We start from the raw sequence: 19,891 nt of genomic DNA, 5'->3' as shown, positions 1-19,891 counted from the left end.
CGCCTAGTATACCGAGGCATGCAAGTTCACACTTTTTTTATACAGGTAACAAGAGCTGGGCAAATGCAGGCACAGTCAACCAAACAGTTGTCAATTTTACTACTATCGGTATAAATGGTAATTGCGTCCTGTATCACAATTAGCTCATTTAGTGGTTTATTAGATCGAGATTGACAGGAATCGAGGTAATAATGGTCTTATATTCATGCGTGTAAATATCTAAATGATTTACAAGCGGCATAGTAGATAAAACGCAGTTGCTTATCAAGAATTTAACAGAAAAGGGCTTCGTCTTTCCATGGCATACTTTGAAAAAGTTATTTATAATTTTAGCAGAAAAAGATCTAATGTTAGATATAACTTTAGTAGTGAAGCATTGGCATAGATAAAAAGCATGTTGTTTGATCGGGGTGAGGTTAAACTCAGTAAATATTACATTGTTAAGAGTGCTGTTGCGATAGCCCAAGGTGTATCTTATCGATCTACGATGGATTTTTTCGACAAGATTTAGGGTGGAGAGGTAGTATACAGTGCCGCTCACGCACTTTTACCCCCCCACGGGCAAAATCAGTCTAACTTCAAAGTTTTATATCTCTGGTAGAAATTAACGTACAGAGACGCGCGTGGGTGCGTTTGAAAGGTCTTTCGGAGAGCTTTCAAATGATATGACTCACGGTTGCCATCGATTGTTTTTTTAAATTTTGCAACAATTATGCAAAATTGAAAATTCTGAAATTTTTTTATTATTTTTGACAATTAGCCAATTTTGGAAAAAAAATCGTACGAAAATTTGAAGTACACCAATTTTTAGCTATTACCAAGCCCTATCTGAATCACTCATCAAAAATTTATTTTCGTCAAATATGACGCGCGCACGGGCATTTTTTCCTGGAAGTGACAGTTTTTTTCAACATTTTTTATCTCCGTCAAATTGTAACAATCGAAAAAAATTTATAGGAGAAAAAATGTTTGTTTTTTCACGTAGAATACTGCAATAATTTTTTTTTTTTGGTTTTTCGAAAAATTTTTTTTTTTCGGTTTTTTTCAATTTTTTTTTCTCACAGTCGGTACGCTAAAAAGATGAGAAACCACAAAAAAAAATTTTTTTCCACCCATTCAATAATACTACATAACAAGTATCGTAAATTACATAAAAAAAAAAATCTTTTTTTTTTCGACCTTGAAAAATAATTTAAACCGAAAAAAAAAATTTTTCGAAAAACCAAAAAAAAAATTATTGCAGTATTCTACGTGAAAAAACAAACATTTTTTCTCCTATAAATTTTTTTCGATTGTTACAATTTGACGGAGATAAAAAATGTTGAAAAAAACTGTCACTTCCAGGAAAAAATGCCCGTGCGCGCGTCATATTTGACGAAAATAAATTTTTGATGAGTGATTCAGATAGGGCTTGGTAATAGCTAAAAAATGGTGTACTTCAAATTTTCGTACGATTTTTTTTCCAAAATTGGCTAATTGTCAAAAATAATAAAAAAATTTCAGCATTTTCAATTTTGCATAATTGTTGCAAAATTTAAAAAAACAATCGATGGCAACCGTGAGTCATATCATTTGAAAGCTCTCCGAAAGACCTTTCAAACGCATCCACGCGCGTCTCTGTACGTTAATTTCTACCAGAGATATAAAACTTTGAAGTTAGACTGATTTTGCCCGTGGGGGGGTAAAAGTGCGTGAGCGGCACTGTACGTATGAATCGTAATCTATTATTGACCTATTATAACTTTTATAAAAGGTAATGAATGTGGTGGGATCAGCACCCCACCACGTGCCACACACAAATTTTATTATAATGGCTTTTGCACATTTTTTTAAAATGAGGTCTATGTTTTTTAAAAATCATTTTGTAGTCAAAGATGACGCCTAGAAAATGAGCTGATTCGGTGGATTCTATTGTACAGTCTCCTATTTCTAGTTCAATAGTAACAGGACGATAGTTTCTTTTCTTGAAATGTATGAAATTGATTTTACTACCAGTCAGTTTCAAACCTACAATTTGGATATTTATTTGAATGTTTTAATAGATTTTAGTAAAATTGTCGTGACCCTTGTTACATTTTCGCATTTAATATAAAGAGAAATATCATCAGAAAATTGCGATGTAATAATAGTATTAAGAAGATTAGATGTGATTAAAGCCACGTAAATGATGTAGAGGCATGGCCTAAGCTCTACCTTGCCGAACGCCTTTATGAACTAACCTAAAGCCATTATATGTGTGTATATATATATATAAGGTTAGATTTCGCTCGAGGGGAGTGTGGACGTGTCTTGGATGTGAGCGCGAGTTTTGGTGAGAAAGTTAAAGAGGAAAAGTGTTTGAGGGTAAAAATAGAGGTGAAAAGATCGTGGAGGCGGAGGAGGAGTGGAGAAGAGAGAGAGAGGCCTGGAGAAGAGCAGGAAAAAGCAGAGAGAGAGGAATAAAGAAAAAAAAATAAAGTTGAGGTTAAGAGAGAAAATCAGAAAGCGGGAAAGGCAGGCAGAGAGGAGGGGCGATAAGAAGTAAAGGCAGAGACAGAAAAGGTAAGACAGGGAATAAAGGTGGGATCACGGGTAGATATAGAGAGTCGAATTAAGGCGTACGGGATAGGATGGAAAGATTTGTGACAACAGAAAAATTAAGAGATAAAGGTGGAAGGTTGGATAAGAAAGGCCCAGAGGAGAAAAAGAAGAAATGAGTAAAGGTGGTGAGGGGGAAGGAGAGTGGGGAGGGGCTGAGGGAGAATAATAGAGGAGAAATGAGAGAGGCAAAGAGATGCAAGAGTGAGAGAGAGGGAAGCGAGATGGATGGGGAGGAGAAGGATTGGACAACACGATAAGAGAAGTGGGAAAAAGTAGTGGTGCAGAAGATATAATGGAAAAGATACGGACAGATATAAGGGAATTAAGAAAGATATGGGAGGAGGAAAGGAAGGAATGGACAGAAATGTTTAAAGAAATAATGGGAAAAATGGAAAGAATGGAGGCAGAGGGGAAAAGAAGAGAAGAAAGATGGGAGAAGGAAATAGGAAAAGTTAGGAAAGAACAAGAGAGAGAGAGAAGAAAGAAAGAAAAAGATGAAAGAAGAAAGGGAAAAAGTAGAACGTAGAGAAAAGAAACTGCAGGAAAAATGGGGAGAGAGGATGGACCAGTTGGAAGAGGAGTGCGTGAAACTAAAAGAAAGCATAGAAGGAGGAAACAAGAAGCAAAGAGGAACAGAAGTAGGCAATAAGGAAGAATTAGAGCATATGAGAGAAAAAATGGATAGAGAAAGTAGGATAAACAATATAATAGTGACAGACTTAGAGGGTGAGTTAAGATGGGAAAAGAAGGGAGAGGCAGAGGTCTGGTTAAGGGAGGTACTAGAAATGAAAGGAGAGATAATGAATCTGAGAAGAATAGGAGGAACAGCGGAGAGGGATGATAGGGGAGAAAGAAGAAAAAACATGTGGCAAATTAGATGCGCTTCATGGGAAAAAAAAGAAGGAATTATGAAGAAGAAAAAGAATCTGGCACAGAAAAAGATATACATAGATCAGGACTGGACGTGGAAGCAGAGAAGGATAAGAGAGGAAGTAAGGAGGAAAGAGAAAGAAATAAAAAGTAAAGGTAAAGAGGTAAAGATGTGACATAACGGGGTGAAGTCAGAGGAAGAAGAATGGTGGTGGAGCGAGAGAGAGGGAAAAATGGTAGGAAAGGGGGTGGAAGGGTTTCGAAAACAATAGGGATAAAAGAGAGAGAGAGGAGAGAAAGGAGAGAGAGGGGAGAAAGGCAGTAAAAATATTATTCTGGAACGTGGCGGGGGTGAGGAGCATGGAGGAAGACGACTGGGACTATGTTAGGGAATTCGAACTTATAGGGCTAACGGAAACCTGGGTGAAGAGGCAAGGGGCAAGAACTGGTGTGGAGAAGCAACTGAAAGGGTACAGCATAGAGTGGAGGGACTCAAGAAGGGAAGGAAGAAGGGGGAGAGAAATAGAGGGAGGAATAATGGCGGTAAGAGAGAGGGAAGGGATGAGTAAGGTTGAATGGAAGAAAGAAAGGATAAGTGAGGTAATAGTAGGAGAAATAAAGATCGGAGGGAGGGAATACATGATAGCATCGGTGTATATGCAACATGAGAAGAAGAAAAACTATGAATACCTAAGCGAAGAGATAGAGGAGAACAGAGGAAAAACAATAATTATAGGACGAGACTTCAACGCAAGAACAAGAAATGAAGAGAGAGAATGGAAAACAGAAGAAAACCTAGAAGAAATAAAGGCGAAAGATAAGGTGTTAAACGTAGAGGAAGAAGAAATGATAAAATGGTTAGGAGAAATGGGCTTAGTGATAACGAATGGGAGAAAAGAAGGAGATGAAGAGGGAGAAATAACATATATAGGAGCGAGAGGAATGTTAACGATAGACTATGTAGTAGGTAACGAGGAAGGTGATGAGGCGATAAAAAGGGTTTAATTAAAGGAGAGGGTAAAGTCGGACCACTTACCAATAGAGGTGGAATTGGGAGACAAAATAGCGGAAGAAAGAAAAGAAGAGGAAGAAAGAATGATAAACGACTGCAACGAAGAAGGTATAAGGGAGTATCAGAGATGGATAGACGCAATAGAGGGAACAGAAAAATGGAAAGATATAAAAATAGAGTGAAGAACGCAGTTGTAAAAAAGAAGATAAGGAAAAAAAAAGGATAAAAAAAAAGGTGGTGGAGAAAAGAATGTAAGGCAAAAAGGGATAGGGTGATAGCAGAGTTAAATAAGGTAAGAAAAGGGGAAGGAGACAGAGGCAAATACTTAGAAGCCAAGAGAGAATACAGAGAGGAAATAACAAAAGCAAAAGAAGATGAGGGGAAAAGAGTGGCAGAAGAAATAAGAAAAGATAAGACGAGAAGAAAATTCTGGGATAAAGTGACTGGCAATAGGAAGAAAAGAATTGGATTAGATGAAGATATAGGAAAAGAAGAATGGATAAAGCACTTCAAGGAACAATGGGGAGAGAAAGAAAAGGAAGAAAGCAAAGGGGAAAAAACCGAAGACAGCGAAGGAGAGGAAGGTGAAGAAATCAAAGAAAGAGAAGTAAAAGAGGTAATAAGAAAAATGAAAAAGAAAAAGACGACAGGAGAAGATGGTATAGCAAATGAAGCGTGGGTGGAAGGCACGGAAGGCTTGATAAAAGACATGACAAAATACTTAAACGGAATATGGAACGGAGAAGGATATCCGGAAGAATGGAGGAAGGGAATAATAGTACCAATATATAAAAAAGGGAGGAAAGAAGAAGTAGGAAACTATAGAGGAATAACGTTGATGGATACGGGATATAAAATATATGCGGAAATACTGAGGAAAAAGCTGGAAAGAGAACTAGAAGCTAAAGAAACGCTAAGCGATACTCAGATGGGTTTTAGGAAGAAAAGAGGAACAATGGACGCAATATATATATTAAAAACAATAATAGGGAAGAATATAAGGGAAAAAGGAGGAAAACTGTTCGTATTCTTTGCAGACATGAAGGCCGCTTTTGATAAAATAAAGAGGAAGAAAATATGGGAAACAATGAAAGAGAAAGGGATAAAAAGAAAAATTAGGAAAAGAATATAAGAAATATACCAGAAAACATGGAGTAAGGTAAAAGTTGGAAGAGAAATAATTAGGGAGTTTGAGACTTACAAAGGCGTAAGGCAAGGGTGCCCTTTGAGCACCACGCTATTTAATCTTGCCTTCGCCGACCTGGAAGTGAAGATCAAGCAGGTGCAGGAAGGAGGGGTAGTGATAGGAAGGAAGAAAATATGGACATTAGGATATGCAGATGATATAGTGATGATGGCAAAGAGTGAAAGTGGAATGAAAGAAATGCTGAAAAAATTAAAAAGATACCTGGAAGAAAGGGGATTAGAGTTAAATGTAGGAAAATCAAAGATGATGAAATGCAGAATAGGAGGAGGAAGGGGGAAGGAAGAAGAATTCGAATGGGAAGGTGAGAAGATAGAGATGGTGAAAGAGTACAACTACTTGGGATATGTGATAAGCAGAAATAACGGAAATAAAAAGTAGATAAAGAAGGTAGAAGGGAAAATAAATATGGGACTCGGAAGGCTATGGGAGGCTAGGAGAAAAGCTATTTAGAGAAAACTGGGAGATAAGGATGAACCTGTTCGATGCTCTGGTGAAAAGCGTGATTATGTATGGAGTAGAAATCTGGGGATGGAAGAGATATAAGGAAATAGAGAGACTACAACTAAAATACATAAAGTGGGTATTAGGATTAGATAGAAACACGCCAAGTTATCTAATACGATGGGAAACAGGAAGACCAGAAATGAAAGAAACAGCATTAGAAAGAGCAATGAAGTATGAAAACAAAATAAGAGAAGAAAGAGATGGCTCAATAAAAAAAGAAGCATGGAGAGAATTAAAGAAAAGGGAAAGAAATGAAAATGATAAAAAGGCTAAGAAGGAGGAGAGAGAGGAAAGGCTGGAAAAAAGTAAAATATACAGAGAGAGGGAAGAGGGAGATGAAATGAGGGAAGACTTTTGGGAAGAAATAAGAGATGAGCTAAAGAAAAAAGATGAAAAAGAACTAGAAGAAAAACTAGAAAAATCAATATACATAAACGAGTGGAAAGAGCTGAAAGAAGAAATGAAAAGGTATAGGTTAAAGGAAATTCAAGGAGAGGGAAGAATAAAAGGCCTGCAAATAAGGGAAAGGTTTAGGTTTTATAAACGAGAGGAAGCAGGTATTAGGAAAAAGAAGAAAATAAGAAATGCAGAATGTGTATGAAAGAGGAAGAAAATTGGAAGCACATGGTAGAAAAATGTGAAAAAAGCAGAATGGAAGTGGAAGAATGGGAAAAAATAATAATAGGAAGCAAAGAAAAGATAGCGTGGATGATGGAGATAAAATGGAAAAGAAGAAGAAACGAAGAGAAGAAAGAAAAAGAAAAGCAAGAAGACGAAGCTGCAAGACCCTAAGGAGAGACAGAAACGGAAGACAGAGAAGAAAGACTCGCAGACACATCTACACACACATACATACACACACATGCACACAAAACACGAACATACGCGCAAACATAAACATACACATGCACACACACACACAAGACACAAGTAACAGCAACTACACAAGCGAGAGGGAGCAGGTATTGGAGAATGGAGCAAAATGGAAAAGAAGAAGAATCGAAGAAGAGAAAGAAAAAGGTAAACTAGAAGATAAAGCATAAGATACTAAGGAAAAATAAGTGAGGTTGAGGAAAGGAAAGGCAGAGGGAGCAATAGAAAACAAGAAAAAGGTGTCAAAGCCTTAATAAGGAGAAAGATAGATGAAATGATTAGCAAGAAGGAGAGCAAAAGTAAAGGAAAGGCAAAGGTGAAAAGGCAAAAGAAAGTAATAAAGGAAAAGCTGAAAAGAAAACATGCAAGAAAGAGAAAAAAAAACAAAAGAGCGGAAAAATTCTTGGAGAGAGAAAGCGGAAGAGAAGATTAATCAGAAGAAAAATGAGAAGAAAAGAGGAACAGACAGGCGCAGAAGACAGAGACACAAGAGTTGCAGACACACCTACAAATGCACATATTCATACTACACACACACACACACACGCACGCGCGCACTCACACACACACACAAAACACATACATAATCAACTACACAAACTGGATACGAGACACAAATAGCAATATAAGAAATGTAAACCAAATGTAACATATAAGTTGTAAATAAATAAACAAACAAACTATATATATATATATATATATATATATATATATATATATATGGGTGATTCCAGCAGTTTTTTAAAATTGGCTGCGCAGGGGGGTCAGCCGATCTTCTCGGCGATTTTTTCTATGATAGAGTATGTCAAAACAAGCCTTTTGGCTATCTCAGATTTTCGTTAAAATATATATACGAGGTGTGATCAAAAAGTAAGGTGAATTTTTATTTTTCTCAAAAAATATTTATTTATTCATCAATTTTTATTTTATCTCCTTCAAAGTAATCCCCCTCGGATATAATGCACTTGTGCCAACGCTTTTTCCAATCCTCAAAGCATTTCAAAAAATCATTTTTTGTGATCTTGTTTAGTTCATCCTTCGATGCCGTCTTTATCTCCTCAATTGTGGCAAAACGCCGTCCTTTCATGGGCCTCTTCAGTTTTGGGAACAAGAAGAAGTCACAGGGGGCCAGATCTGGGGAATACGGTGCCTGTGGCATCGTTACTGTGTTGGTTTTAGCCAAAAATTCGCGCACAAGCAACGATGTGTGAGCAGGGGCGTTATCATGGTGCAAAAGCCAATTTTTATTTTTCCACAAATTCGGACGTTTCTGGCGGATTGCTTCGCGCAAATTGCGCATAACTTGCAGGTAATATTCCTTATTTACTGTTCTACCCTGTGGCAAGAACTCATGATGCACCACGCCCCTGCAGTCAAAGAAAACTGTAAGCTAAACCTTTACATTTGATCGAATTTGGCGTGCTTTTTTTGGTCTTAGTGATCCAGAATGCCTCCACTGGGACGATTGAGTCTTAGTCTCGACGTCATAACCGTATACCCATGTTTCGTCACTTGTTATAACCCTGTTGAGTAAATCTGGATCATCGTTGACGTCATTCAGTAGCTCTTGGGCGATGCTCATGCGACGTTTCTTTTGGTCGAAATTGAGCAATTTCGGAACAAACTTAGCTGACACACGTCTCATGTCTAAAACACTCGTCAAAATGGATTGGCACGAACCAAATGAGATGCCAATATCATCAGCAATTTCTCTAATGGTAATTCGACGATTTCCCAACACTATTTTCTTCACTTCTTCAACATTCTCATCAGTTGTTGATGTGCTGGGGCGTCCAGAACGAGGTTTGTCGTCAATGTCTTCTCGGCCTTCTTGGAAGAGTTTATACCACTTGTAAACATTTTTTTGGCTTAAAGTAGACTCACCGTATGCCACTTTCAGCATTTCAAGTGTTTTGGAACATTTGATTCCATTTTTCACATAAAATTTAATGCAAACTCTTTGAACCATGTTTTTAGACAGCAGCAAATCGTGGAGCACGCAAAACACTTCTAACCTTGATGCCTCTCACAAACAAACCAAACATACTACAAAGCTGAAATTTGGAAGTAAGTTCTAGACGAGTGTACCGACATAACCAAATAAAAAAGTCGAAGATCGAACGGACGTAGCCCGCTAAATTTCAAAATTCACCTTACTTTTTGATCACACCTCGTATGTCCATATATATTTTTTCAAAGTCTGAAAATCTGCCTGTTTTTGGCTATTTTTGAAAAATCGTAGCTCCGCGAGTTTTCAATATTTTTCAATGTGCGACATCTCATTTGATTCGTCTACTTTTATACTTTCAAGAAAAAAATTGTTTATTTATAAAAAGTGACAGCTACCGGGTGTACTCTGACGATATTCGTACGCTTTTTAGGGTCAATTTGATGCTCATATTCCGAGTACTGTAACTTGGTCAATTTTTAATATTTTTGAACCAACCGCGTGTCATTTTTTTTTGTCTTTTTAAGACCTGTAATTTGAGATCCAGCGCATCTCAATCGATGCATTAGAACCAGAGATATAGCCAATAAAAGTTGGCCGTTTTTTCAAAAATAGACATTTTCAAAGGCGAAAAAAAAATGCACTCAATTTTTTTTCTACTTTGAAGCGGTTTTAGTTAGCTCAAATCGAGTAGAACATGCTCTGAAATTTTCACGATATGACCCTTTTTCATTTTCAAATAAAACGATTTCAAAAATTGGCGATTTCGATTTTTTCAAAAAATGGTCATTTTCAAACGGCTATATCTCTAGTTTTAATAGGTCCATTGAGATGCGCCGGGTCTCAAATTACAGGTCTTAAAAAGACAAAAAAAAAATGACATGCGGTTGGTTCAAAAATATTAAAAATTGACCAAGTTACAGTACTCTGAATATGAGCATCAAATTGACCCTAAAAAGCGTACGAATATCGTCAGAGTACACCCGGTAGCTGTCACTTTTTATAAATGAACAATTTTTTTCTTGAAAGTATAAAAGTAGACGAATCAAATGAGATGTCGCACGTTGAAAAATATTGAAAACTCGCGGAGCTATGATTTTTCAAAAATAGCCAAAAACAGGCAGATTTTCAGACTTTGAAAAAAAATATATGGACATATATATATTTTAACGAAAATCTGAGATAGCCAAAAGGCTTCTTTTGACATACTCTATCATACAAAAAATCGCTGAGAAGATCGGCTGACCCCCCTGCGCAGCCAATTTTAAAAAACTGCTGGTATCACCTATATATATTGTGACGGTAAACGTCAAATTAGCGCTGATAACCCAACCTGATTGCTGCCTGGGAGGGCAGCACCTACCGGGGGGGGGGGACGAAATACGTAACGAAGGAATTCGGCGCGCGAGCAGACGGAACGCGCGCGATTGAAACCGAACCAGTGAAGCTTTGACCACCAACACGCTCGTCCGCTTTTATTGTTTTGCCACTATCGATCCGTTGCAGCTAACACCGAAAATCGAGAGGACGCCCGTATCAGTAACAGCCAGAGTGATCGCTATCGTCGAGGTGCCCTACAGCAGCCAAAGGGAGAGATCTGCGCAGACAGAGAAGCGTCGCTCCAGACGAAATCAAGAGAGTGTGTGAGAGGTTTCGCCATCGAGGGCGAAACCGCGTGTGCGCGCATTCGCGATTCGCGATATACACAATAAGACAACTTTCTCGCAGTGTGTGTCTCTACCGTTTCCTTCGAACGTCTGCAATATCAAGGTAAGCTGGCCAGCTTAATCTCGCGATCGCGGTTGCATGATTAATAATCGATCTATCATATCCGAAACGTGCATGTAACGGCTCCAATAACAAAGAGCAGCGAGCGTTCCGACAATACGTGTTGTCGATGAGCGAGCGTCGATGTAAACAAATGCGCGGGCCGACCTTATGTAGCAATTGAGTGATAATAAAAGGTTCTGTTCGTGTTACTAACAAGTGTTTTTCGACTCGCTTACTTCTTTTTGCTTCCACTCACTTTCTTACGGCTTAATAGATTTACTGGTTGACTGACGCCTGTCTCCCCATGCTCTCCGGATTGTGTTTTGAGCATAAATGATTACATTCGCCCTTTCAAGAAAATCGCGCGAATAAAAATATAATTAAACGGTGTTACCCCGTTACAATATATATATATTCAAAATATATATATATTCAAAGAAAATGTGTCGTTTGTGGGTCAAAAATTTAATAAATTTCAAGACATAGTAGGGGCAACCAATGTCGGCTAAAATTGTCAGGAGAATGTCAATGGTTATGTTATCAATGACCTCTTGTACATAAATAAACAGCTAAAAGGTCTTTTTTCTTCAACAAATGCCTCTTTGACCTTGAGAATGAGAGACGCGAGATTGTTGATATATGATTTGTTTTTACGAAATTTATATTAATTTTGAGAAAGTATATTAATTTTGAGAAAATATATTGAAGTGTTCGATCCACCATGTGAGACGGTTTCTCAGCATTGTTTCAAAAAGTTTACAAACGCAGGAATTGAGAGCTGTAAGCCGCACGCTATGAGAGTTCGATTTGGAAATAAAGTATATATAAGATTGCTTCCAAGAAAGTGGATAGTTATTTTTGGAACATTTCGTTAAAAATATCTGTTATAATTAGTTTAAACTTAATCGGCAAATTTTGCATCGTTTGAAAGTCAGTGCCATCTATACCTTAAGATAATTTAATTTTTTTTATATCTAAAACAGTATTAAATTCTTGGAATTTGAAAGAAGAGTGGAAAAATTCATTTGGTAGGCATTGTGGAAGTCAAGAAGGGTTTGTTTGGACCCATGTTGGGCTTGATTCATTTAAAGCTGATTCTGATTTTTTATCATTCAGTAGATTTAGACTGAAGTGTTAAGGAGGAGCTTTCACCGAGTAATTTTTCAATATTTTGCTCGTATTTCAAACGTAATTTGGATTTGCTTGAACATTAAGACTAGCTGCAAATTCTTTGAAGCAGTCTTTTTTTTTTCGATTCAACAGTTTTACGATACAGATCTGCGTTCTTTTCATATTCGATCAGTTCACAAGATTTTTAGAAAACTGCCATTTATTAAGTGTGGCATGATATAGTCTTTAAAAATGAGCGCATTCAATATTCCATCAAGCGACTGGGTTTCTGTGCATAATTTTATTTTTTTTATGATTTTTTTTAGTACAACGGTAGATTGCTTCAGTTACTTGTTCGATGAATTTCACATATTTCTCATTAGCCTTTGAGTTCGAGAGATAAAAAATTGGAAAAATTTTTCTCAAAGTGAATATAAAATGTAGTCGAGTTTGTTTGAATGCTAGTTAATTTAAATGTTATTTTATCATAGTGATATTATTTGGTATCTATGTTAATAGTGATGGGATAGTGGTTAGATCCCTAAATCTCATCGTTTACTCGACAGCTAATTTTGTCGACAATATTGATAAAGGAGAGGACTAAATCTAGGTTAGAAAAGATATTGCGGTGAATGTTAATATAAGTTTTTGAGTCAGCGTTATGAAGAGATAAATTGTGAGAGTCTATCGAGTTGGATAGATTATGAATATTGAAGTCGCCTATTAACAGACAGTTAACGCGGTTGTTTACATTGTCTAGTAGGTCATGCCACAGCTGTTGAAAAAGAGTGAGACCGGGAGTTCTGTAACATGCGATAACATCGAGAGGGGGACTTATATTATTGATGTGTATACCGCACAATTCTGCGTGTTCTGCAGAGAAAGTAACATCGACTATTTTGGTGTAAGCTAAGTTATTGCAAATTAAAAAAGCATGCGTCTTCCTTTTCCCTTATTCCTATCCTTCTTAAGCGTCAAGAATCGAAGATAACGGATGACATCGTGAAACATAAGCCAGGTCTCAACTCAAGCAATGGTATCACATTTTTTATCCTTGTTTCTATTTCTAATCGTCTCTTTATGAAACTTCTCGTGGTCCAGTACAGAATTTTCAATGTTATTGAAGAAGAACATGAAGTTGAAGAGGGCTATGTATCTTGTGTGGATTCCACGTTGATTAAGTATCTCCTCCCATAATCGAAGTGTCAGTAGGTTCATTCAAGCGTTTAATCATTCTGTTGATCCTTATTTTTAGTCTTCTGTCGAGAATGTTATCGTGTACGTCACGTAATTCTGAAACCAAGCTTTGCGTGTCTATAGTATACTTTTGAGTATATAACAAATGTTGTATATAGGAACTCATTCATCAAATTTAAATCAAGCGGATATATGTTATTATTTTTAATAAATAGATGCTTACATGGCTCAAGATTTAGAGAAATCTTATTTGTGGTAAGGAAGTGTGCGGCTTTGATTTTTTTCAGGGGTAAAGGATTATAACGTGCGATAAACCACTCGTTATGTCTCTCTCTCTCAAACAACCACTCTTATATATATATATATATATATACTTATATATTTATATCTATATTAACTTATGTGACTTTATGTACAAAACCTAGAAGTGGCAGTCGCAGCAGACAATAGAGTACGAGATAAGAGAGAGAGAATACTTAATCCGCAACGCGAACTAGCGAGAGGAAGGATAAGCCCGTGCAGATCCACACCGAAGGCGCGCTAACGTGTAAGAGAGAGACGGCCGCGCGACAGGAACCGACTTAGGTTCGACAGAGTAGAGGAGAGAGTGGGGGTACGCTCCCGCGACATTAGCTTGAGAATCGCGGCCGAAAACACACGTGTTCTTGCCGGCCGGCTTTCACAAAGAGGTCGAGTATCGCCCATCTTCACTGAGATATTTTGGTTTGGCCCAGCGGCAGTAGAAAAGAGAGACTTCCTACAGCAAATAGTGTGCAGTGTTGCAAGATAGTGTGTGGGACTATTCTAGTGTGAACTAGCCGATCGTCCCTCTGTAATCAAGCAGTTGATAAGGCTCTTCCGTGGTCTCGCGCGCATTTGTAAGTATCTACTTGCGTACCTTGTCTCTCTCTCGCTAGCTAGTTATTCTCTCTCTCTTTATCGCCGCGTTGCTTTCTATGTAAACTTACAAGCTGTATAAATATCATTTATTTTACGTAACCTATTTTCTCATTTACACCTGACTCTACAACTTTCCACGCTCTTCTCGTCGGTGAATTATCTAGAAGACTAGCTACTGATCCCACGACGCTCCCGCGGGCCTTAAGGCGTAACTGAACATCCGGGCATAGTCTCGTACGGTTGTCGTACGCCCGCATTGAGCTGTATAAAATACTTACCGATCTCTCGCGAAATAACGCGGGCAAATATCCACCCCGTTATAGGATTAATTTTCTTTTTCTTATTTTTTCTTACTATGGCTGTACTTGCTGAAGACGAGCTAGAGCTGCTAATCGCATGTTTGAATTCTGGAGGAAAAGGTTGAACGAATGTATTTGCGTCCATGTTGTCATTTATCACTATTGGATTATTAGACAATGAGTCCTTGAACTTATCATTTTTAAGTTCATCTGAACTCTCAGTCGACTGTGTTTTATCTGGATCATTACTGTTGAGTTGTTGAGTAAAAATATCGGTGTGTGTCATTTGAGTTATATTTTGTGATGAGTTGATACTTTTTTCTTGAGGGCAGTGTGCTGCGGTATGTCCATTCTCTTTATACAAAAAACACTTGAGATTGTCCATGCCAGGTTAAATATAATAAGAACATTCTTCATTCACGATATTATTTGATTCTAATAGCTTGTGACTGTCGTTCGGATCGATATAAGTTTACCTTTTTGAACTTAAAACGTCACTATTCGTCTATCGCAATAGATGTCTTAAGAGTCGTTATGGGAGAAAGTCTTTTGATGTTAAACTAATTATATATAAACATACGCGATTCTTATAAATGCATGTAGAATATATAATATTATCTGGTTGCAAATTCACCCACTGTACAAATATAGTCAGTCAATTTGAGTTTGTCTACACAGTCCATTATTAGCTCTTGCTCACGTACAGGAAAAAGATTTGTTTGAGTAACTGTTGTATAACTGGCACTTTTGGAGGAATCAACAGAATGAGTGAATACGTTAGGCGAAAAACTGTCATTGGTTTGGTTTTTGGTGATAAAAGCCATAGTCACCTTACCTGTTTTGGAATTTTCAAAACAGGTACTTCGCAGTCGAAATAGAGTAAACGTGAGAACGCTTGTGTTTATAATTCAACTTGTCGTGGAGCGATAAAAAAAAAACACCTCTGCTCTCTGTGAAGGCTCAAAGAGGACTAATTTTAAGTCTAATATGAATAAACATGTGAAAAAATGTTCACAATTTATTTTAAACATTTATTGTGCGCATAGCACAAGGAAAAAATAAGAGAAAATGTTAATACGTACGATGTTATTTATGCTATTTTTAAGCGATTCCAACAATAATATAGCATCCACCTTTTACATCCATCTCCTTTCACAGATCGACTGGACTATTTAGTGAACAAAAGAGTATCTTTAATGAATAAATTCGGAAAGGGAGGGAGATAAAGAAAGAGAGAGTGATCTCTTCCGATTGTTTAAAAATTAATTGGTCGAGTTGGAACCGCGCACAAGTATTTTGATATCGTTTTTCATGACTCCCAGCTTTTCGAATAAAATGCAGAAGGACTTCCGCGATTGTCGCATCGTTGATAAGCTCATTTTCCGCACTTTGATACAGCAATGACTGTGCAAAACGGTATGAGAGTGAATGAGGAGTAGTAATCAAAAAAGTTTACACAAGGTTTCGTTATTTTATCATCTTAAAAATTTACATATTTATACAGTTTATATGCTTATAAAACTATCATACTTATTATACTATTTCTGCATAAATCTATGTGTATTTGTATGTATATATGAGAGGAAAATAACTTTTATGTTTACGGTCAAAATGGTCTTATTCTCGCCTTCTAGCACAGTGGAACAATAATGATTTAAGAATATTCTCGAAAAACTTCACAATCGTTTCACACCTTCTCTTACTAATTTGTAGCAAAACATATTGTGCACGAACATGTAAATCCAAGCAAAAGGAAGTCGTGATTTTTTATTGAAGTATCTGTGTATAGCTTGATCTTAAGGATCAATAGCTTCACAAAAAGATATAACTAACATTTTTCTCTAATAAAGTAATACTATATAACTTTATGTGTTTATGTTTCAGGAACTAGATACTATAAGGTTTCGTGTGACACTGGAGGACTCCGTTCCTCTGGATCAGCAGCCAAACATCGTCGGTGTAGAGGCTTACGTAATCGTGTTGGATGAAAATGATAATCCACCGCAATTTTTAGAAATTCCCTATGAAGCGATTGTTGATGAGGATACGCCACCTGGCACGACCATTCTGCCAACCATTCGTGTCATAGATCCAGACCTCATTGGCGAGAATATCCAATTAACCTGTGTTCCTCTGTTACAGGTTAATGAACTTTTGAATGAATTATTTTTTTAATTTTTATTAGTATCAAAATCTTATTCTGATATTATGCCATCTATTTTTAAGTTTCCAGATGCTTGTTCTAAATTTAGTATTGTTGATCTTAATAAGAACCAAGATAGTTACATTGGAGCCCTAGTTCTTAACCAGTCGTTGGATTATAAAGAGCGAGCTTTCTATCAGTTTTTACTTCAAGCGAGCGTGAGTCTTGCTTTATCCTTTATATACGTACTGTAAGAGTTAATAACGATAAATATATGTTTTTGGTTTATTTGCGGCTATCGCTGACAGGATGGCATCAACACTAACACGACCGACGTTGAAATTAAAGTTGGTGATATTCAGAACAGCCCACCTGAATTTTTAGGATCTCTTATTGGAATTATTAAGGAGGATGACCCGATCGGAACTTTAGTCATGACTGTTAAGGCTAGAGATGGAGATCGTGGAATGCCCCGCAAAATTATCTATGAGCTGGTTACCAGTGAGATTGTTTTCTTATTGAATAGTTTTAATTTCACTTTCTTATTCAATTCATCTTCCGATGATACATAATGATAAGTTTATACAGATAACTCGGTTATTTAGTGGCTTATATTAATTACTAAATTTTAGTTTCATTCTTCGAATTGAATTTTTTATATACAGCATCTGCCAATCATTCTGAATAGGTAATGAATGTTTTGCTCCGAATTTGAGCAAGCATAGCTCCTTCAATTTTTATTCTAAAAACTTTCTGATCCGGTAATTTTAAAGCTCTCTCCAAAGTCTTTCTTTCTGGCTGCCTTAATTTTTCTCAGGGTTTTTTTACGGATATTAAAACGAGCAAGAAACTTAAGAAATTGTTACACTTTTTTATTTTTCTTCAATCGGTTGTACGTTTTTCAATAATAAAGATAATTATAAAAAAAGATTATGAAGAGGCTTGAAAAATTCTATTTGGAACTATTTTTCAAAAAATTGTTTCGACAATTTATAGCAATGTTTTATTTCGTAAAGTTATCGACTTTATACTTGTGTTGTTGAGAAAATTTTGAAAGCAAGTAAAAAATAACCGACGGTTTATTATTGATTTTGATGTTATAACTATTCATTATAACCGACAGTTATATAAATAACCATTTGCAAGGGTAGTCGATTCGATTAATCCATCCGTTCGCGGTTCGGTAGTACTCGCGATGTTAGAGCGAACGATTAAGAGAGGAAGGAGGCGCACGAGAGTTTAAAGTTTTCAGTTAAGCCTCAGCTGTTACTTGTGTGGTACTCCCAAATAGATTTCACTGTGTTTTGCCGAATTAACATAAAAATTTTTCCTGGGATTTTGGATACAAGTGCGAGTGTTAGCGAGGAAGCTGATAAAAAGCAGCAGCATCACAGTAGCAGTAGCTAAAGCAGCAGCAACTAAAGCAGCAGGTCTTTTGAGTGACGTAGCGTAGCTGATTCCGCAGGAGCATTTTTTATTTCGCTGGAAAAAACAATTACGGCTGATCACCATAATTGCACCGCAGGGTAGGTACACCTCCCTTTTTATGCGCGACAAAATACTAGCGAGGGTATTTTGTCTATCGCGACTATTTGTGTATTCGCGCCGAGCGTTAGTTTTTGCGACAGAGTTTTGAACTCTCCCTCTCCCTCTCCCTCTCCCTCTCTCTCTCCCTCTCTCTCTCTCCCTCTCCGTCTCCCTCTCTCTCTCTCTCTCTCTCAAAGACTATAATTTTCTAGTCATAAACGATATTAATTTTATCTGCCGCATTACGTCATTTCGTTTGCTATTAGTTTAACGGATCTATTACGGATTAAATTTTAAACCAATTTCATCTAGGGAATAAGTTGGAATAAGCATTAGGTCACTCACACCTAAGATAAATCGAGTGTCACAAGTCAGGTGATTTAAGGTGAGTTGAACTCTGTTGGAAAGAAGACACTGAAACGAAAGTATCAAACGTAAAGGTGAATACACGTATACTCATATGTGTTTAACGGAGCGGCGGTCAGCTCTCCATCGTGGAAGTTTGTGCTTCAATAAATTCCTTTTGTACTAGCTAACCTACCCTGTTACAGACTATAGAAATAAGGTTATTTATAAATGGACGGTTTTTTTTACTTGCTTTCTAAATTTTCTCAATAACACAAGTATAAAATCGATAACTTTACGAGCTCAAAACTTTACAATAAATTGATGAAACAGTTTAATGATAAATAGTTCCAAATAGAATTTTTCAAGCCTCTTCATAATCTTTTTTTATAATTATTCTATCTTTATTATTGAAAAACGTACAGTCGATTGAACAAAAATGAAAAAGTGCAACAATTTCTGAAGATTCTTACTCGTTTTAATATCCGTATAAAAAACCATGAGAAAAATTAAGACAGCCAGAAAGAAAGCCTTTGGAGAGAGTTTCAAAATTCCCGGGTCAGAAAGTTTTAGAATAAAAATTGAAGAAGCTATGCTTGCTCAAAGTTATAGCAAAAGCAAAACATGAATTATCTCGTCAGAATTATTGGCCAGCGCTGTATGTTACACGTTAGTTCTAGAAAACATTTTTTTAATGAACAACTTTTTTGATGTACGGTAACCAAACACAAGCGGTCAGGGTACAATTTCAAGAATATAGTACCGATTAATGCATGATCATTCATATAGTTCAATATCTATTTTTTCTCACTAATCTATTTTTTCTTACTGTATAACGGCAATTTGTCACACACCCGAAAATGAGGAAAAGTTCTATTAAAACTAAGCTCTACCTCACATTAATGCTTAGATGTGTCAAGACACTCGATGAAAATCATTACCATATAACAAGCGTGACGTAACATCTATACAAAATCGATTGTTTACTTTGCGAAATTTGTAATTTCAAGTTTTTTCAATGAATAAAAGTACTTTTTCAGCTCATTTCAATGTGCTGATTTCGCATCTAAACTTATTATGCATATTAATTAATTAATACTTAGCAAACTTTAATTTAAAAGTAGAAATCACATATAATTTAGCAATAAACAAAAGAATCTTAAGAAAGAGAAGCAAGAATTTGACATATTGAAAACTGATTTTTGAACAAAGTTATGAATAAATGAAAAATTAATAATTTATTTAAACATTTTAAATTATGTTGCGAGATAGCGATTCAACTGTATATACTTGAGAAATTAATAAAACCAATTGTTATCCGATCGTTGATTTTATATTCACAAAAGAAATAATTTAGGAATTCGTTATTTAATTATATTATTATTCAAATTATATCTGTTAAATTGACCAACTTGATTTGGAATAATGTTCCATGTATCATATATAATTTTTTGATTAAAAATATTCTTATAATTTTATTGTAAATTTTGTCCTATTCATTTGATTAAACTTATTTGCTTATAACTTTGTAAAGCGATTTTTCCCCGAAAAGCAATTTATACTATAAAATTTAGCGTTTTCAATTCCATTTTTTACATTATCAACT

The 19,891-nt window shown here is 36.3% G+C and overlaps 1 protein-coding gene across 6 annotated transcripts in view; it reads left to right on the top strand.

Moving 5' to 3' along the window:
* The window catches only part of LOC131675357 (cadherin-87A), a 943,248-nt gene that overhangs the window by 189,414 nt on the left and 733,943 nt on the right, over positions 1-19,891 (top strand). For all 6 annotated transcript variants that reach the window (XR_009303046.1, XM_058954308.1, XM_058954307.1 and 3 more), the window contains 3 exons: positions 16,155-16,412; positions 16,497-16,631; positions 16,722-16,914. Coding sequence is in view for 5 of the 6 variants with exons in the window: in XM_058954308.1 (XP_058810291.1) it covers positions 16,155-16,412; positions 16,497-16,631; positions 16,722-16,914 (586 nt within the window). In the remaining variant the exon portion in view is untranslated. The remainder of the gene's footprint in view (positions 1-16,154; positions 16,413-16,496; positions 16,632-16,721; positions 16,915-19,891) is intronic.

This window comes from Phymastichus coffea, unplaced genomic scaffold, assembly GCF_024137745.1.
Source record: "Phymastichus coffea isolate CEN01 unplaced genomic scaffold, Cenicafe_Pcof_1.1 PCOF00020, whole genome shotgun sequence".
Taxonomy (NCBI): Eukaryota; Metazoa; Arthropoda; class Insecta; order Hymenoptera; family Eulophidae; genus Phymastichus; species Phymastichus coffea.
The sequence above is the reverse complement of the archived record's forward strand: the minus strand, read 5'-3'. Positions and strand labels throughout refer to the sequence as shown.